Source organism: Periplaneta americana, chromosome 8, assembly GCF_040183065.1.
Source record: "Periplaneta americana isolate PAMFEO1 chromosome 8, P.americana_PAMFEO1_priV1, whole genome shotgun sequence".
NCBI lineage: Eukaryota > Metazoa > Arthropoda > Insecta > Blattodea > Blattidae > Periplaneta > Periplaneta americana.
In genome coordinates this window covers 129090994-129106010 of record NC_091124.1, presented here as the reverse complement: position 1 = coordinate 129106010, position 15017 = coordinate 129090994, and the positions used below count along the sequence as shown (strand labels likewise).

The following is a 15017-nucleotide window of genomic DNA, read 5'->3' as shown; positions in this document are numbered from 1 at the left end:
CAAGAATCTAGAGGGGCAGACCGACCATTGGGTTCAACGTCTGCAAGAGTACAACTTCACCTCTGAACACCGCCAGGGGAAGAAACACTCCAACGCTAATGCCTTATCACGACGCCTGTGCCCGGATGGCAGCAAACACTGCCTGAAAGTAGAAGAGCGAGATGGCGCCCACGCGGTCCGAGCAATTGCCGCCCAGCCGAGCCCAGGATGGGATAACGCCGCCATAAGGAGGGAGCAGCTGGAGGACCCAAACATTGGACAGCTACTACGTGATGTGGAGTCCAGCCAGAGACCAGTATGGGCCGATATCGCCAACTGTAGCACCACTTACAAGAGCTACTGGGCCCAGTGGGAATCCTTCACTGTCAAGGACGGTGTCCTGAAGAGGATTTGGGAGTCGGCCGATGGAAAGACCCGCATAGAACAACCTGTCCTGCCCAGGAGCAAGGTGAAGGAAGTGCTGGAGGAGACTCATGCTGGAGTGACTGGAGGCCACGAACCGACACGGAACAATGGTGCCGAAGATGCGACACTTGTGCAGCCAGTCGCGGACCAAGGACACGCAGCAGGGGAGCCATGCAGCAGTACAACGTGGGAGCTCCTTTTGAGAGGATCGCCATCGACATTGCTGGACCGTTCCCGGTCACGGATCGCGGGAACCACTACCTGCTAGTCGCCATGGATTACTTCACAAAATGGCCAGAGGTGTACGCGATTCCGAACCAAGAGGCTTCGACGGTGGCCGACGCGCTGCTTGACAACTTCATATGCCGATTCAGGGTGCCCCGGGAATTGCATAGCAATCAGGGGCGCAACTTCGAATCCAACCTGATGGGAGAATTGCTCGAGCGTCTGGGGCTGCATAAAACCAGGACCACTCCCCTCCACCCACAGTCCGATGGTATGGTGGAATGCTACATCAAAACCGTGGAAGAGCATCTGCGGAAGGTGGTGTCCAACCATCAACGAGACTGGGATGCCAGAGTTCCACTGTTCCTCTTGGCCTACAGAGCTTCGGTCCACGATACAACAGGGATGACACCGGCAAACATGGTCTTCGGGCGAGAGATGCGCCTGCCCTGCGATCTGCTGTTTGGCACGCCACCCAGCGCCGACCAACCAGCGACTGACTATGTGGCAGAACTCACCAAGAAGTTGAATGGAGTTCACCAACTGGCCAGAGAGCACCTCAAGATGGCCAGCGACAGGATGAAAGTGCGCTACGACAGATTAGCCAACTCTGCAGGATTCCAGGAGGGCGACCTGGTGTGGCTGTATCGACCTACCAGGACCAAAGGGAAATCACCAAAGCTGCAGCGTGCCTGGGATGGACCATACTGCGTGGTGACCCGGATCAACGACGTGGTGTATCGCATCCAGCGACAACCTCGAGGGAAGATGATGGTGGTGCATCTGGACGATTAGCAGCCTACCAAGGGACTGCCCGGGACGAGCAGCCCTAAGGAGGGAGCAATGTGACAGCTGCAACGGGGTTTGAACACGCGTCCGACAGGGCGCGCGGCAGCCAAAACGCTGGTACGGGGAGCATCTGCATGCTGAAGGGCAGAGGGGGTGTATTACGTCAACGCGACGAGGGGAGGGTGCGCGCGCAACTGCTGCGTGCGGAGTGAAGGAGGGACGGACCCTCCCGACTCTTCCAGAAGACCGTCGAAGTGGAAAAATCGCGAATTCGAAGTTTCTCGGTTATGTCGCTGTGGTTATAAATTACGGACGCGAAGGAGTGTGTGTGTGATTCATGATTAGTTCACTGAGTAAGCCAGAGCAAGCAAGCCAGTCTTGTGTACCGGAGTTCGACTCGAGTGTGCGTCCGCAACTGTGTCAGCATCCGAAGGCCTGAGTTCGAGTGCAGTGGACCGCAGTTGGAGGGACCTGAGTTCGAGTGCAGTGGACCGCAGTTGGAGGGACCTGAGTTCGAGTACAGTGGACTCTCTCTGAAGGTCTGTGGTTCGAGATACTGTGAACTCGAGTGACTGAGCTAGAAGAACTGTGAACTGAGAACTAACGGTTCTGATTTGTAAATAGTGCTTTGTAAATATTAGTTAAGATTAACAGTTCATTGTTGTTCGTAATAGTCCAAGTAAATTGTCATTGCCGTCAGTGGAGTGCAATAACGAATACTGTGTTGAGTGAAAATCCTATTGTTGACGAGAGCATTTAAGGTGAATTGTAGAAAGGAATTATTGTTGGAAGAATAAAATCCTATTGTTGAGTGGAAATAAAATTTACAATATTTAAGGATATACAAGGGTTTTAAAATAACAATACATTTCCACCACTGCCTCAGATTATAGTTTCGTTGTTCCGTAACTCTATGTGCAAAATATTAAATTTTTAGTAGGAAGAAAAACAAATTTATTCATTCTATGGCAGTAGTGCATAGGAGATCGTGAATTCTTACATTTTCGAAAGAAAGAAATATAATTAAGTTATATATAGCAGATTGTATTATTTGCTACATCACTATTTAAGTTATTTAAGAGAGCAAAAATCTGAAAATCGATATATGACATAGGAGTTATTATTTATTCTTCTATCAAACACGAATGTTTCCTGGACCCAATGTTCTATTTTAATTATGTAATTACTTTACATTTATCTCTAATAAGTGTAGCGGAGCGCATGGGTATAGCTAGTTAATAGATATGGTAGGTACACTTATATATATATTTCAATTTCTTGCCTTAATACACAAACATTGTTATATTTTATAAGACACTATCGTGTTCAGCAGTATCAAATAACATAACCTAGAATTATATTATGTTTATAACCACCATTAAATATTAATAGATATGATAGGTACAATCATAAATTTTCAATTAATTGTATTACTAAACGAAAATTGTCGTTTTACAAAGCTTTATTATGTTTAGCAGTATCAAACACCATAACATGAAAACAATTTGGAGAACAGTCAACCTTCTTCTTATTGTCCGCCATTATTTACATTGCACAAAACAAACCAGTGTCTTCAACATAGTGCACAGAAAGTCGCCAAAAAGTAGTTGGAAAGTCGCTAGATTTCTCATTATCAACAAAGAAAGATTAAATTTTGTCACTATGGGGTGCTAAAAAGGTTGCTAAATCTCTATTTAAGCAATAAGTTAAAAGAAATTGTTGTTGAAAAAGAGTTAAAGTCACTAGATTGGCAACAATGAACAAACCTGTACAACATGGTCTGCACATCACATATTTCACCTGTTTATGTGATGTTGCCAAATCCTTTTCACGTGAACTTAGATTGCATTTGAACCAAGGTAATTTGATAGCAGAAAAGTTTTATACAATAGAAGAAGTGTCTGAACTCGGTTCACTTTTCGATCTTTGATCAAAGTTGATCTTTAGTCAGGGAGTTTTATACAATTGGGCCTAAATCGTACATTCATCAGTCATAAAATTACATTATTTTATTTCCAGCAATGAAACATTCAAAGTAAGTACAAAAATGGATTTGTATCTCAAGTTTTATCATATGGAAAGCATGGCTGTTGTGTTGTAAAAAATGAAAATCTGTGTGTTGTGCTGAAGTTCGTTACACATTAACATAATAAAAAGAAATGTGTAATAGGTATTTACCACATTTCGAGCAAGAGTACGCAACAAAGCCTAAGCAATAATATATTATGGGAATTCGACAGCCCAGCAGCTGGTGGAGTCAAAGTTCTTGACCATGCAAATGGGACTGAATGTGCCAGAGCAATTTTTTGAGTCATAAAGATTTAGGCTAGGTACAAAATATGAAAATGCTGTAGCCGGATCAAGTAACTCAGCTCAGTGCATGACAGCTTGTATGAACTCGCTCAAGGCAATTTTTTAGAACATGTTTCATGTGCAATACTGGTCTCACATACAGTACTTATTATTGTTGCTAGTTTGTGGTCAAAAGAATTTGTTGATCAGAACACTTGCATTTGGGAAAGACTGTCTTTCTGAATGCCACATTCAAGGAAGCATAGATATGTCTCATTTCTAAAAAATCAAATACTCAGGTGGTGAGAAAAAAGCTGTCTTACTTCCTTGTTCTGTAATGACCCGTTGGAATTCCTGGTTCAAGTTTGCAGTCTGTTTAGATGAATATTTTCCAGACATTGCAGGGTTCCTAAAAGACAAGGATGGTGGAGAAGAGGATGAGTATTTCCGCAGTGTGACAGACAAAGACATTCTCATCATTCAGACAACAGCAATCTTATTCAGTGAAAATTTCTCCCATTCAGGCAATTGATGTGTGAAGGAATAAAGTATCCTTACTCGCACAAGACAGAGTAAGCTGGACGACATTTCCATAAATATAATATAATCAGAAATCACAAAGGAAAAAATGGGTAGAAATAAATAAACTTTGGAAAACATATAGCATAAAACTCAGAAAGGAAGCAGTAGCTATTTTCAAGTTGAATACAGGACATGACTGCCTTGCAACACATCTTTGCAAGACTGAAATTTACAACACAGAAGAATGTCCACTGTGCAACATACCAGGATCGTCAATGAACAAAGAACATCTGCTTCAATGCACTAAACTGAAGAAAGAAGAGCAGAAATCTGAGTGCTCTTCATGGGAAAGCAAGAAGCAAAATGGATTAAATGAAAAACAACAATTCCAATGAATTTTCATTAATGTCCAATGGAGTGCTGGGCAATAATATGGAAGCTGCCTCCAAAAAGTGTCACTCTTCAGCAAGGCATGAAAATGTCTGCCCTTCATTCAAAGACAAAACGTGTCTCGTCTCCAAATTGAGGACACTGCTCACGGTATCAAAATTTAACCAAGTTGTTTCACTTCAGACATGTGAGTCAGTATATTCCTTTCCTTTTCCAGGAATTAAAAATTGAATGCCATCTTTTCGTTTCCTTTCTAGGAATTCAGAGTTAAGTCACGTTCTTTGCTATATACAAGCTGTGCTAAGCGAGCCCAAAGGGCTTGCATGTTAGTGTGGATCGAAAAAAAAAATCGAATATTTATTTTGGATGGGGATAAAAAGTTGCAGAATGTCACTGTACTGAAGCATACGTAAACTTATTCACATAGAATAAATTTTTACTGGAGCACAATTGACTTGAAGTTGAAATAACTTAAATAAAAATGATCAAATTTTAGTTTTATTCTACTTAACTTATTATTGACTGTACTTATAACAACTTATAACATTCCAGGAAGTGATGCTATTATTTTATTTGTAAGAGTTGTGGGGTTGCAGGCAGATGTGAGAGGGTGTTTCAGTGATGAAATTCTCCTGGCCAGCAGTACAATGTTGAGAGTACCTTGCAGCATAGCAGTTTGTTTTGCTCTACTGCTGTTGTCTTTGCATTATGAAATAGAAGAAAAGGTGGCTAAATTGACTAGAAAGAAATCTGTTATGAGAACAGAGGAGATTGTAGGAACTCCGAAAGTTCTTAGCAGTTGAATGGGAGCAGAAGCAAAGAGCCAGCCGAGAATGTGTTTTCAAGTAAGGTAGCAAAAAATTTAGAAGATATTTGGAAAAGTATTTCAATTTATCATATTTTCACTTAGCCAAATAACTATAATGATCAGCAGTTATTACAAAAAAGTATAAATGTCTTAAAATTTGGCGATAATAGGGGAATTGAAAGGACAAGTATGATTCTAGAATTTAAAGTGAATGATGGGAGAATATTTGATATTGCGACTTGGAAGTGTCCAGATTCCACTTTGTGCCATTGTGGCAAGAACAACGAAGTTCCTCAAATGGAAAGAACTTTTTTTAACAGACCAAAGAACATATAAGAAAATGATGAACGCAAGAATCATTGTTACAACAAAATTCCAACATCCAGAAGAGTGAAAGAGCAAAAAGCGATCTTCGGCAAAAGCTTTTGAACAATTCTCTAACAGTGCCAACACCATGCTTACCAACTCATCAGACTCATTAGAGGAAAAAAGATCCCGATTTTCCTTTAAAGTATCCTTTAGATCTATCAAAAAGACAACCGAATAGAAGATGTACCTCACAAATGAGAAAATTCCTCCCAACATTAGAAAAAGTGAAGGACAGAGCTGGCATCACATCAAGAGAAGTTGCAGCCATTGCTACTAAAGTTCTAGAGGACTTCAATATAGTGAGCCAAAATAAAATGTCTAATATAATAATTGACAGGTCTAAGCAAAATACAAACAGAGGTTGCTAAAAATCTAGAGTTTTAAGAAGTAAATAAATGACAAATGTAGTGAAGCCTCATTCCATATATTTCGACAGGAAGAAAGATCTAATGCTTATGATGTCTAGAAGTAACAGGGATATGAAAATGGAAAACTATTATTCTAGAATTGAAGAACCGGGCAACAAATATCTCGGTCATACATATTTAATCGCATCAGCAACAGTCAACAATATTGCTAGAGCCATCTAAAACGAAGTAAAAGAAAATAATATAGATCTTACAGATTTGGTAGCTACAGGCTGCAATGGCAGGGATTTTATTTTTAACAAAATAATCTGCCCTCAATGAGGATGACCATAAAGATCCAGAATAAAAGCAGTACAGAATGATTAGAAAGACAAAAAAGATTAAATACAGGAATTGTTATGTAAAAAAAATCCAGAGAAATGCAAACCCAATAGAAACATTAATAGTCAAAATATAAATGGTAATGTAACATTTGAATTGAATCCTTAAGAACATTCAATAACATTTTTCGAATTTCAAAAAATTGGAAACCGAGTGATTTTAAAATATTCCATGTGAATTTAGGAAGTGTGCCACATGCACCAAACAAAAGACAAGAAAACTCCATTGACTAGAAGGAATGTTGTATTTCTCACTTAGGTACGGGATGAAAGAGTCATAAATGGATTTTTTCTCCTCATTAACGTGCTGTGCCTGCAGGGCATCCCTCTCAAACCAGATTGTAGGATCAAGAACTATTCTCTTAGACTGAGTCCTGTGGATGGATACAATATCTGCTCTTCTGTTCGAATCTAAGGATGAAATGCAGTGGATCTCTTCATGTACTTCCCATTCCACAACGCTTGAGGACATCAGCAATACCGGTCCTGGCCTTATGATGTTGATTGTTGTGCAGCAGCTCTGTTTTTCGACATAATCCCAACACATGACCCACAAATGTGGGATCTAAAGGAGGAGTGATTTAAGAACTTGAAACCCTCTTAGGGAGGCTTTTGCAAGGTGAATATGCCTTTTGCATTTCTGCATAATTAAAGATGTTATTTTGTTGGCAAGTGAGAAAGTGAGTAAGTGAGTGAGCGAGCAGGTAGGCAGGAGGAATGATATTATTGATAGCCACCTCTCCATTGTGATTTCTGGACTGGTATAGCCTGTAACACATTCATTTTTAACCATTCCACACTAAAATTATTTTTCAAAATTTTCAGAGGTTTCTCACCCCCCTCCCCAAATCCCATATCTAAATTTTGATTGGAAAAAGTAAAAAATCATGCCAAAGTACAAGATTAATAACTTATGAGGAAGAGGATCATATTTAATAATACCTCATTTTTATTTATAATATAAAAATACTGACAATTTCAAGTTGTATACATGTGACACTAAGAACCAAAGGATAAGAATAATGAGCATTATCTATTCTTACAGTATTAAATGAGCCATAACTTCAGTTACAGTCTATATGAAGTGAAGTGTAAAATACACTGCTGAGCAAAAAAAAAAAAAAAAAAACCGCAACACTACATTAATGACCTGGAAATGTACAAAAACTTGCCCAGACATGTTCAAACATTTTTAACAAGAGCCAGAACAGGTCACATTGTCACACAATTGTACCTACACCGATTTCACATTTCTGATAATCCTACTTGTCTGTGGTGTAATAATCATGATGAAGATCTGAAACACATTCTTCTATACTGTCCACCCATAAACCACAACAGAAGTAATTAAAATCATCAGTACCAGTTGCAGAAGACACAGCCCTGCAGTATATATTGACTACACCCCCAACTCTGGCTACTAGCAATAGGCATCTATAATGAACACTGATCAAAATACCCCTCTTTTCTCGTGAAAAACAACAATTGAATAGACTACAGTGGACTATAGTGGACTTTATGTTGTCAGCAAACAGCTAGATACATTAAGAAGATTGATTGATTGATTCTGCTTACATAAAAAATATTTATAAAAAATCATTACGAGTCAATTTTGAGTAAATCACCATTTTTTTTATTATTCTTTTAAATCAGTGAAGGGCAAAGACTGAAGCAGTTCTCTATGCAACACGCCACACATTATGGATAGGTTGTTGCAGGGAAAAGGAAGCACATAATCTATGAAGAAGGAAAAAGAGAGGAAATCTTGATTCTTATACGCACAGTAGCAGATAGCTGACTCTCACACTGTAGGAGGAGAATATTAGATAACAAGGAGACAATTAGATAAAACGTCATTCAAGACTTCGAAACTAAATACCCACCCGTTTTTTTAGTTGGTTATTTAACGACGCTTATAAATTTTATTTATTTTAGTAGGTTATTTTACGACGCTTTATCAATATCTAAGGTTATTTAGTGTCTGAATGAGATGAAGGCGATAATGCCAGTGAAATGAGTCCAGGGTCCAACACCGAAAGTTACCCAGCATTTGCTCATATTGGGTTGAGGGAAAACCCCGGAAAAAACCTCAACCAGGTAACTTGTCCCGACTGGGAATCGAACCCGGGTCACCTGGTTTCGCGGCTAGACACACGCTAAGACGCTTATAAACTACGAATTTATTTAGCGTCGATGAGATTGGTGATAGCGAGATGGTATTTGGCGAGATGAGGCCGAAGATTCGTCATAGATACCTGGCATTCACCTTACAGTTGGGGAAAACCTCGAAAAAACCCAACAAGGTAATCAGTCCAAGCTGGTATCAAACCCCACCCATTTTAAATAAACATTATTAGTAAAAGTGATTACCTATATTTTATGTTTCATCACTTCTGAAAGATCTAACAAATACTGAAAATTAATATAACACATCCAATAGTTTAGAAGAAACTACTGTGCACAGACAGCAAGGCAAAAGCTACTATTTCTGTGAAAAGCTGGAAACCAAGTGACTCATCACTAGGGAGCGGATTTTTATGTGCTAAAAAATTTAAATATATTTATTTTTTATGTGCTAAAAAGTACGAAAATATTTGCTAAAAATAAAAAATATACTTTTTTAATATGACAAAAATATCTTACTTAGCTTGAAAAAAAAAGTGTTACTAGGTAGCTAGTCACCAACCACAGTTGAGTGCTAGTAATTGGCCGAGAACTGCAGTGAACAACAAAGGTCATCTCCAAATTCTCCATTACAAATGCATTCCGATTATCTCTGAACGACTTATACCATGAAAACGATCTTTCCACATCACAGGACATCAGACGTGCATATTTAAAGAGAGGAATGTTACAAACACAAACACCGTCAATTTCACCTACAGGCACACCCTCCAATACTTGAGCAACTTTACACATTTTTTTATATCCACTGTTTTTCCCAAACACATTCTGGAATTTGTCCCTTAGTACTTGTACTTCTGAACCTGGTAGCAAGTCTAGTTTAATTTCCATGGCATGCACCTCCCTGTTTCAGACAACAGGTTTTTGGGTGTTTCAAGTTTTTTATGGTGTCGCACAAAAAGCTTAGATTTGCTAATAGGGAAGCTAAATTGTTTTTTAAACAACTATCTTTCAGTATATCTTGAAGGATATCGATTGACGAAGCCCGATAACAGGGAATCATAACAAGATATGAGGAGCATCGTTTCAAAACGTATTATGTGCAACTTACAATTTTTTTACACGAATGACGAAAAACTGGAGAAGTTTTCAAAACACTACACAAAACCATTTTTAAGTACTGGTTTCACATTTTACAAATATGACGACTTGGAACCATCAGACGTCACAGCATGAAAGATAAATAAATAGAAAGTAACAAATTTAATTTCGACCACTGGGGGACTTAATACGTTTTGAAACGATGCTCCTCATATATGCCTTACTTGATAGACATGAGCGAGAGGCGAGAGATTTCTTTAAATTAAATAATGTTCATACCCTAGCTCTTATATATTGTGTTTCACAAACAAAGTATGGAATGAAATCATCTGCAGCAACAATAAACATTCCTAATTATGTGTTGCAAGATCTCTCCTCCTTGTCCATGTTAATTTATTCTCATATAATAACACTGATATGCTACCTAGCAGTTCTCAGAACTTGAGGCGATATTATTACAAAAATGGATCACGCATACACCACACAGCCCATAGAAACACGAAGCAACCAAGAATTCTTAAAAAGATAACGTATTTCTGAGTGATATAATTGATTTTATTTTAAAATATTTAAAAGTTCTTATAAAAAAATTATTTAAGTAAAAAAACTCCAAGATTTATGTGTTTATAAGAGATTTCCTGAAAATATGTATTTACATAAATTTTTTGTGAAAATATGTGTTTTTATGTGAAATAAAAATCGGGTTTTAAACTTGAAACTTGACATTCGGAATTTTTAACTCTGTTAATTGTGTTTTATCACACGCAAGAAAAATATTTAATTACATAGGAATCCGCTCCTTACTCATCACAATACTTTCTCTGTTCAATTTGTATAATGAGAAAGTGAAACCCAAAAATCTTTTGGGAACATAGAAATTCACGTTTTACATCCAAGATACCTTTCTCTATGTAGTTCTTGGGAACCCATCCTGGAAGGTCCTCTTCATCTGGAACTATAGGCATCATTCTACCTTGATGAGGACGACCAAAGCCTGGATGCTCATCCTCTGGTGGCGGTGGTGGGGGGAGTGGTGGAGACATGTTGCCAGGTCTGTGCAGGATTTGGTGGTGGGGCAGTGTGTGTGCATGATGCAGGTGATGCAGACCATGGTCAACTGTGTCAGCATTGCCACTCATGACAATTGACAATGGGGATGGAGGAGCTGCAACAAAATTTACATTTAAACTAGAACCTCTGTATATAAACTAGTCTGTTAGTTCTCTACATATCAGTCTGTATCTAATGTAGCTAACAAGTGAAGAATCCACTGCAAGAATGATGGATGTCATTTGGAATACATTTTGCAGGAGAAGCAATTGAAAGTTTGAAATGCTTGGCGCTCAAAGCTTAACTGTGATTTTCCGATCATTACTGGACAATGACTATCAGTGTTAATGCCATATAACTCTCTATGTACATTCTATATGTCTTAAGCTATGCATTGACAGTCCTGGTTCAATTTCGACAAGAAAGTGACATCCATCATTCTTGCAGTGGACTCTTCAAGTTCTGTTCTTTTATAAGTTTAAAAATCTTCAGAACCTTTGCAACAATGCTAGAATTTAATACAAATGTTTCTTGATTCTAAAAGTAAGGTGTAAGAAATTTTCGTCTGGAGTTCTCTCTCTCTCTCTTTCACAAGATCTAAAACTATGACATGAAACTCCTAAAGGCTCATTCACAATGAAAATTAAACATAACGTAAGCGTTAACTTAACGTTACAGTAAAATCAAGAAGTCATACCATCATTCATGATGATGGGAACATAAACATAACAGCAAACATACTTGGTAACCATGGAAACATAACAACGATGCCATTTCCTCATATTCTGTCGTATACTTCAGCACTCCACGATTGTGTTGTGTTTGCAAATCACGTTAAGCATAAGCACGAAAGTCTGGAGTTTGCAAACTTTCATGTTAACGTCTTACGGTAATGTTTATGTCAATGCTTATGTGAATCATTGTGAATGATCCCATTTGGTAGCCTGGGCCTTAACTGTACTTCTCTCTGAAGTAAGGTATAGTCTATTATGAAACTCGCGCACCTCAGATCTAGTGGTGTCATACATAATACGAAACTCACAAACGTCAGGTCTATCAATGAGGTCACAAATAAACACACAAACTCAATAATTATTGAAACGTAGTTCACATGGATCATCTGGTCCAAAGACTTCTTCCTTCCGCCTACCTGCATCCAATGTTGTAAGATGTCGTAAGTTACAATATGTCTGTCTCCATAAGGTGGTATGTTGTTTCATTGTATATTGTTGTATTTTCATTCAGTCTGGAAGCTCAACTGAGCACTTCTTGTGAATATGTGTATATGGTTTTCCCTTTGAATTCGCTTAACTTTCAAACAGTATAAATTGAGTCTAAATGTATACAACTGGGTCAAAATGTGAAGTCCAGCATAACAATGGTGTAAGTTTATATGAAATGCATTCATAATAGATTTCTACAAAATTCCAGTACATGAGTCAGATATTGTGCTCTTGGTGTGATACAAACAAATGTAAACCAAAGTACAATCCTTGTGAACTTACGTGGCATGCTTGAATGATGATCCAGAGTGTACGAGTTGTGAGGTGGAGGAGGGGGAGGCGTCTGAGGATGGGAAGATTGTGCCAACTGCTGGATGTTGTGAGGTATTGGATGCACCATCCCCACTTGAGGGGGGGACATCGGGGGCGAAGGGTGGGACACATGCTGCTGAGTGTGATGAGGCAGAGTGTGGGAGTGGATATGGGCTGATGGAGGCATGGGAAGAGTGCTATACCCTGCACCCCTCTCTCCGCGGCGTGGGTGTCCAAGTGGGTAGTTGGGAGCATAGTGACTCGGCACCTGCACAGAAAACACAAACAACTTGCACAATACAGTTGAGACTATTGTCCTACAACCCTGGAGCTCATATACAAGTAATAAATTACCAACATAACCAGTGGACTCATTGCAATGGCACATATCGCTTTCTCATAAATAGGATTCAGAAGTTGATGAAATATCATCTTTTTTCCTGAGAAATCACAGACAATGCAGGATGCAATGCAAACTCGTTTCACTCCATGAATCATAAGCAGTGAAAAATATAGTGGGACTGCGTTGGTGTTAATGCAGCTTCTGTGGGTACCTCTTTGTTAATTGTTAGCTTAAACAACAAGTTTAAGCTCCCTCACCACGACACCCTCATCAGTACCAGTTGCAGAAGACAGCCCTGCAGTATTTATTGACTACACCCCACCTCTGGCTACTAGCAACAGGCATCTATAATGAACACCGATCAAAATACCCCTCATTTCTCGTGAAAAACAAGAACTGAAAAGAATACAGTGGACTATAGTGGACTTTATGTTGGATACATTAAGAAGATTGATTGTTAAAAACTGTATTTTACAATATTAAATTGGGAAAAAAGTAATTATACTTATTGGAAAAGGAGAAAACAGAGCCTATCTAACAACACTTCGAAAAAGAATTACATTAGCAAAAGTTTTCTCAATTTTTCCTGCAAAATTTAAAACAAATTTTTCCAATTACATCTCCTTATTCAGGTTCTTATAATTTAATTGTTTAGTGAACTGTCCGAAGACAAATTGGAACCTCATAAGTTACACCAATACGGCATCACTCATGAGACAACTAAGTCAGGAGAAAATGAGGTAGGGTTAGTGATGTGCAGTCTACCCAAACAACCCAAGCACGACTTGGGCAGCACTGATTGATTATAAGAATCATGACATATAAATCCAGGATTAAAAGTTCTGTTTATTTAATCATAAAGTTCTGAAATGTTTCCAAATATGTTTTGTTAATTTTAAGTCACGCGATCAGCGAGCATGTAGGCTACATCTCTGCAGCCCGAGCTCTGGCAGCCAGCATCCAAGCAGAATGCATTGTGGAAGGGACATTGCCATGTCATCGTAACTTCTAATGAGGGAAGCCTTGTGAGACTCGAGGACATCCTTATAAGAAAGCAGTCAGTTGCCTGCCTGGGCTGTGATCATGCATACTTTGTGACACTGATAACCGCTCCATTCTTGCATTTCAAAGATAGAGTAACAATAAAGGCCCGCTCCCACTTAGCGGAATCGAATCAAAACAAAAAGTCTGCTGCCACTCACATCTAGTGGAATCGAACCAAACAGTACTTCTGTGTTTTATCATACAAAATAGGATAATACTATACAAGATTTATTCATTTTTCTTCGTTCATATTAAATTGTGATTTTTATATACGTACTATTTCAGCAGTAACTTTCAATAGTAAACAAATTAAGCTGCCAAAAGTGGATATGGTTCATCTGTTTTTTCACGAAGTCTTCATGAATACTTACGACCATACCCGAAACAATAAATTCTGTCCTGGCAGTGGAATAAATATTTTAGATCCTGAATTCTGTTCTGCTCGATTCGACGCACTGCTTTCTGCTATCTTCCATTTAAATATATTGTGAAGAGAAATTCAGTTCGATTCGATTACACTAAGTGGGAGCGGGCCTTTACACTTCACAAAGGAATAATTCTCCACACAACTTCTGTTCTTCTGATTCCTTTCTCAGACTTAACAGTCACATACCAATTGGGGAGGACGGGTTCAGCTACTGGTCCCAAAGGATTTTTTAATAATATATCTTTTATTACAGGGAAATTTGTTTTATGCTTTTATGACTTTTATTGTTGTTATAGTATACACATTGTAACAAAAAATCAAGTTCCAGCAGCAGTTAATTGTCAAGTAAAATTTTTGTTGGTACATATGCACATTGGATTTCTTATTTTTATTTTTATTATATTATAGCTACTCAGTAACAGTAATTGCAGGTTGTATTTCTTTCTTTCACTGTAAATATATCTAACAAGGGAAGAATCACACCCAGCATGCCGAAACTTGCTTCGAAACTTTGGTGACATAACTGATATACTATGAGAAGGCCATGTGAAAAATATTAGTTGCCTGTTTCCACTGCAAGGCCCCGAAATAAACCCCGGAATTTTGGATGTAAGTAATAGGGAAATGGATACTAGTCGCTACTAGTTGGAATGGACAGCCCTTCCTGTGTGCAAGCCAGTGGAGCAGTGGGTGGCAATCAGCAGTGAACAGAAGCACGTGAGTCAAGGTCAGTAATACAAGCGGATGACTACAGGGTTAATGTATCCAGTATGAAGTTGAGGGTTGTTTAAGAAAGTAGAACTGTCGCAATGAGTTCCATGCAACAAGACGTAAATCCGGTTAAT

The 15017-nt window shown here is 38.7% G+C and overlaps 1 protein-coding gene across 3 annotated transcripts in view; it reads right to left on the bottom strand.

Annotated features, from left to right (window-relative positions):
* Abi (tyrosine kinase Abl) overlaps window positions 1-15017 on the bottom strand; it is an 87590-nt gene that overhangs the window by 56423 nt on the left and 16150 nt on the right. For all 3 annotated transcript variants that reach the window (XM_069833593.1, XM_069833591.1, XM_069833592.1), the window contains exons 6-7: window positions 12329-12626; window positions 10675-10938 (exon numbers count right to left, since the gene is read on the bottom strand). In XM_069833593.1, the coding sequence (XP_069689694.1) occupies window positions 10675-10938; window positions 12329-12626 (562 nt within the window). The remainder of the gene's footprint in view (window positions 1-10674; window positions 10939-12328; window positions 12627-15017) is intronic.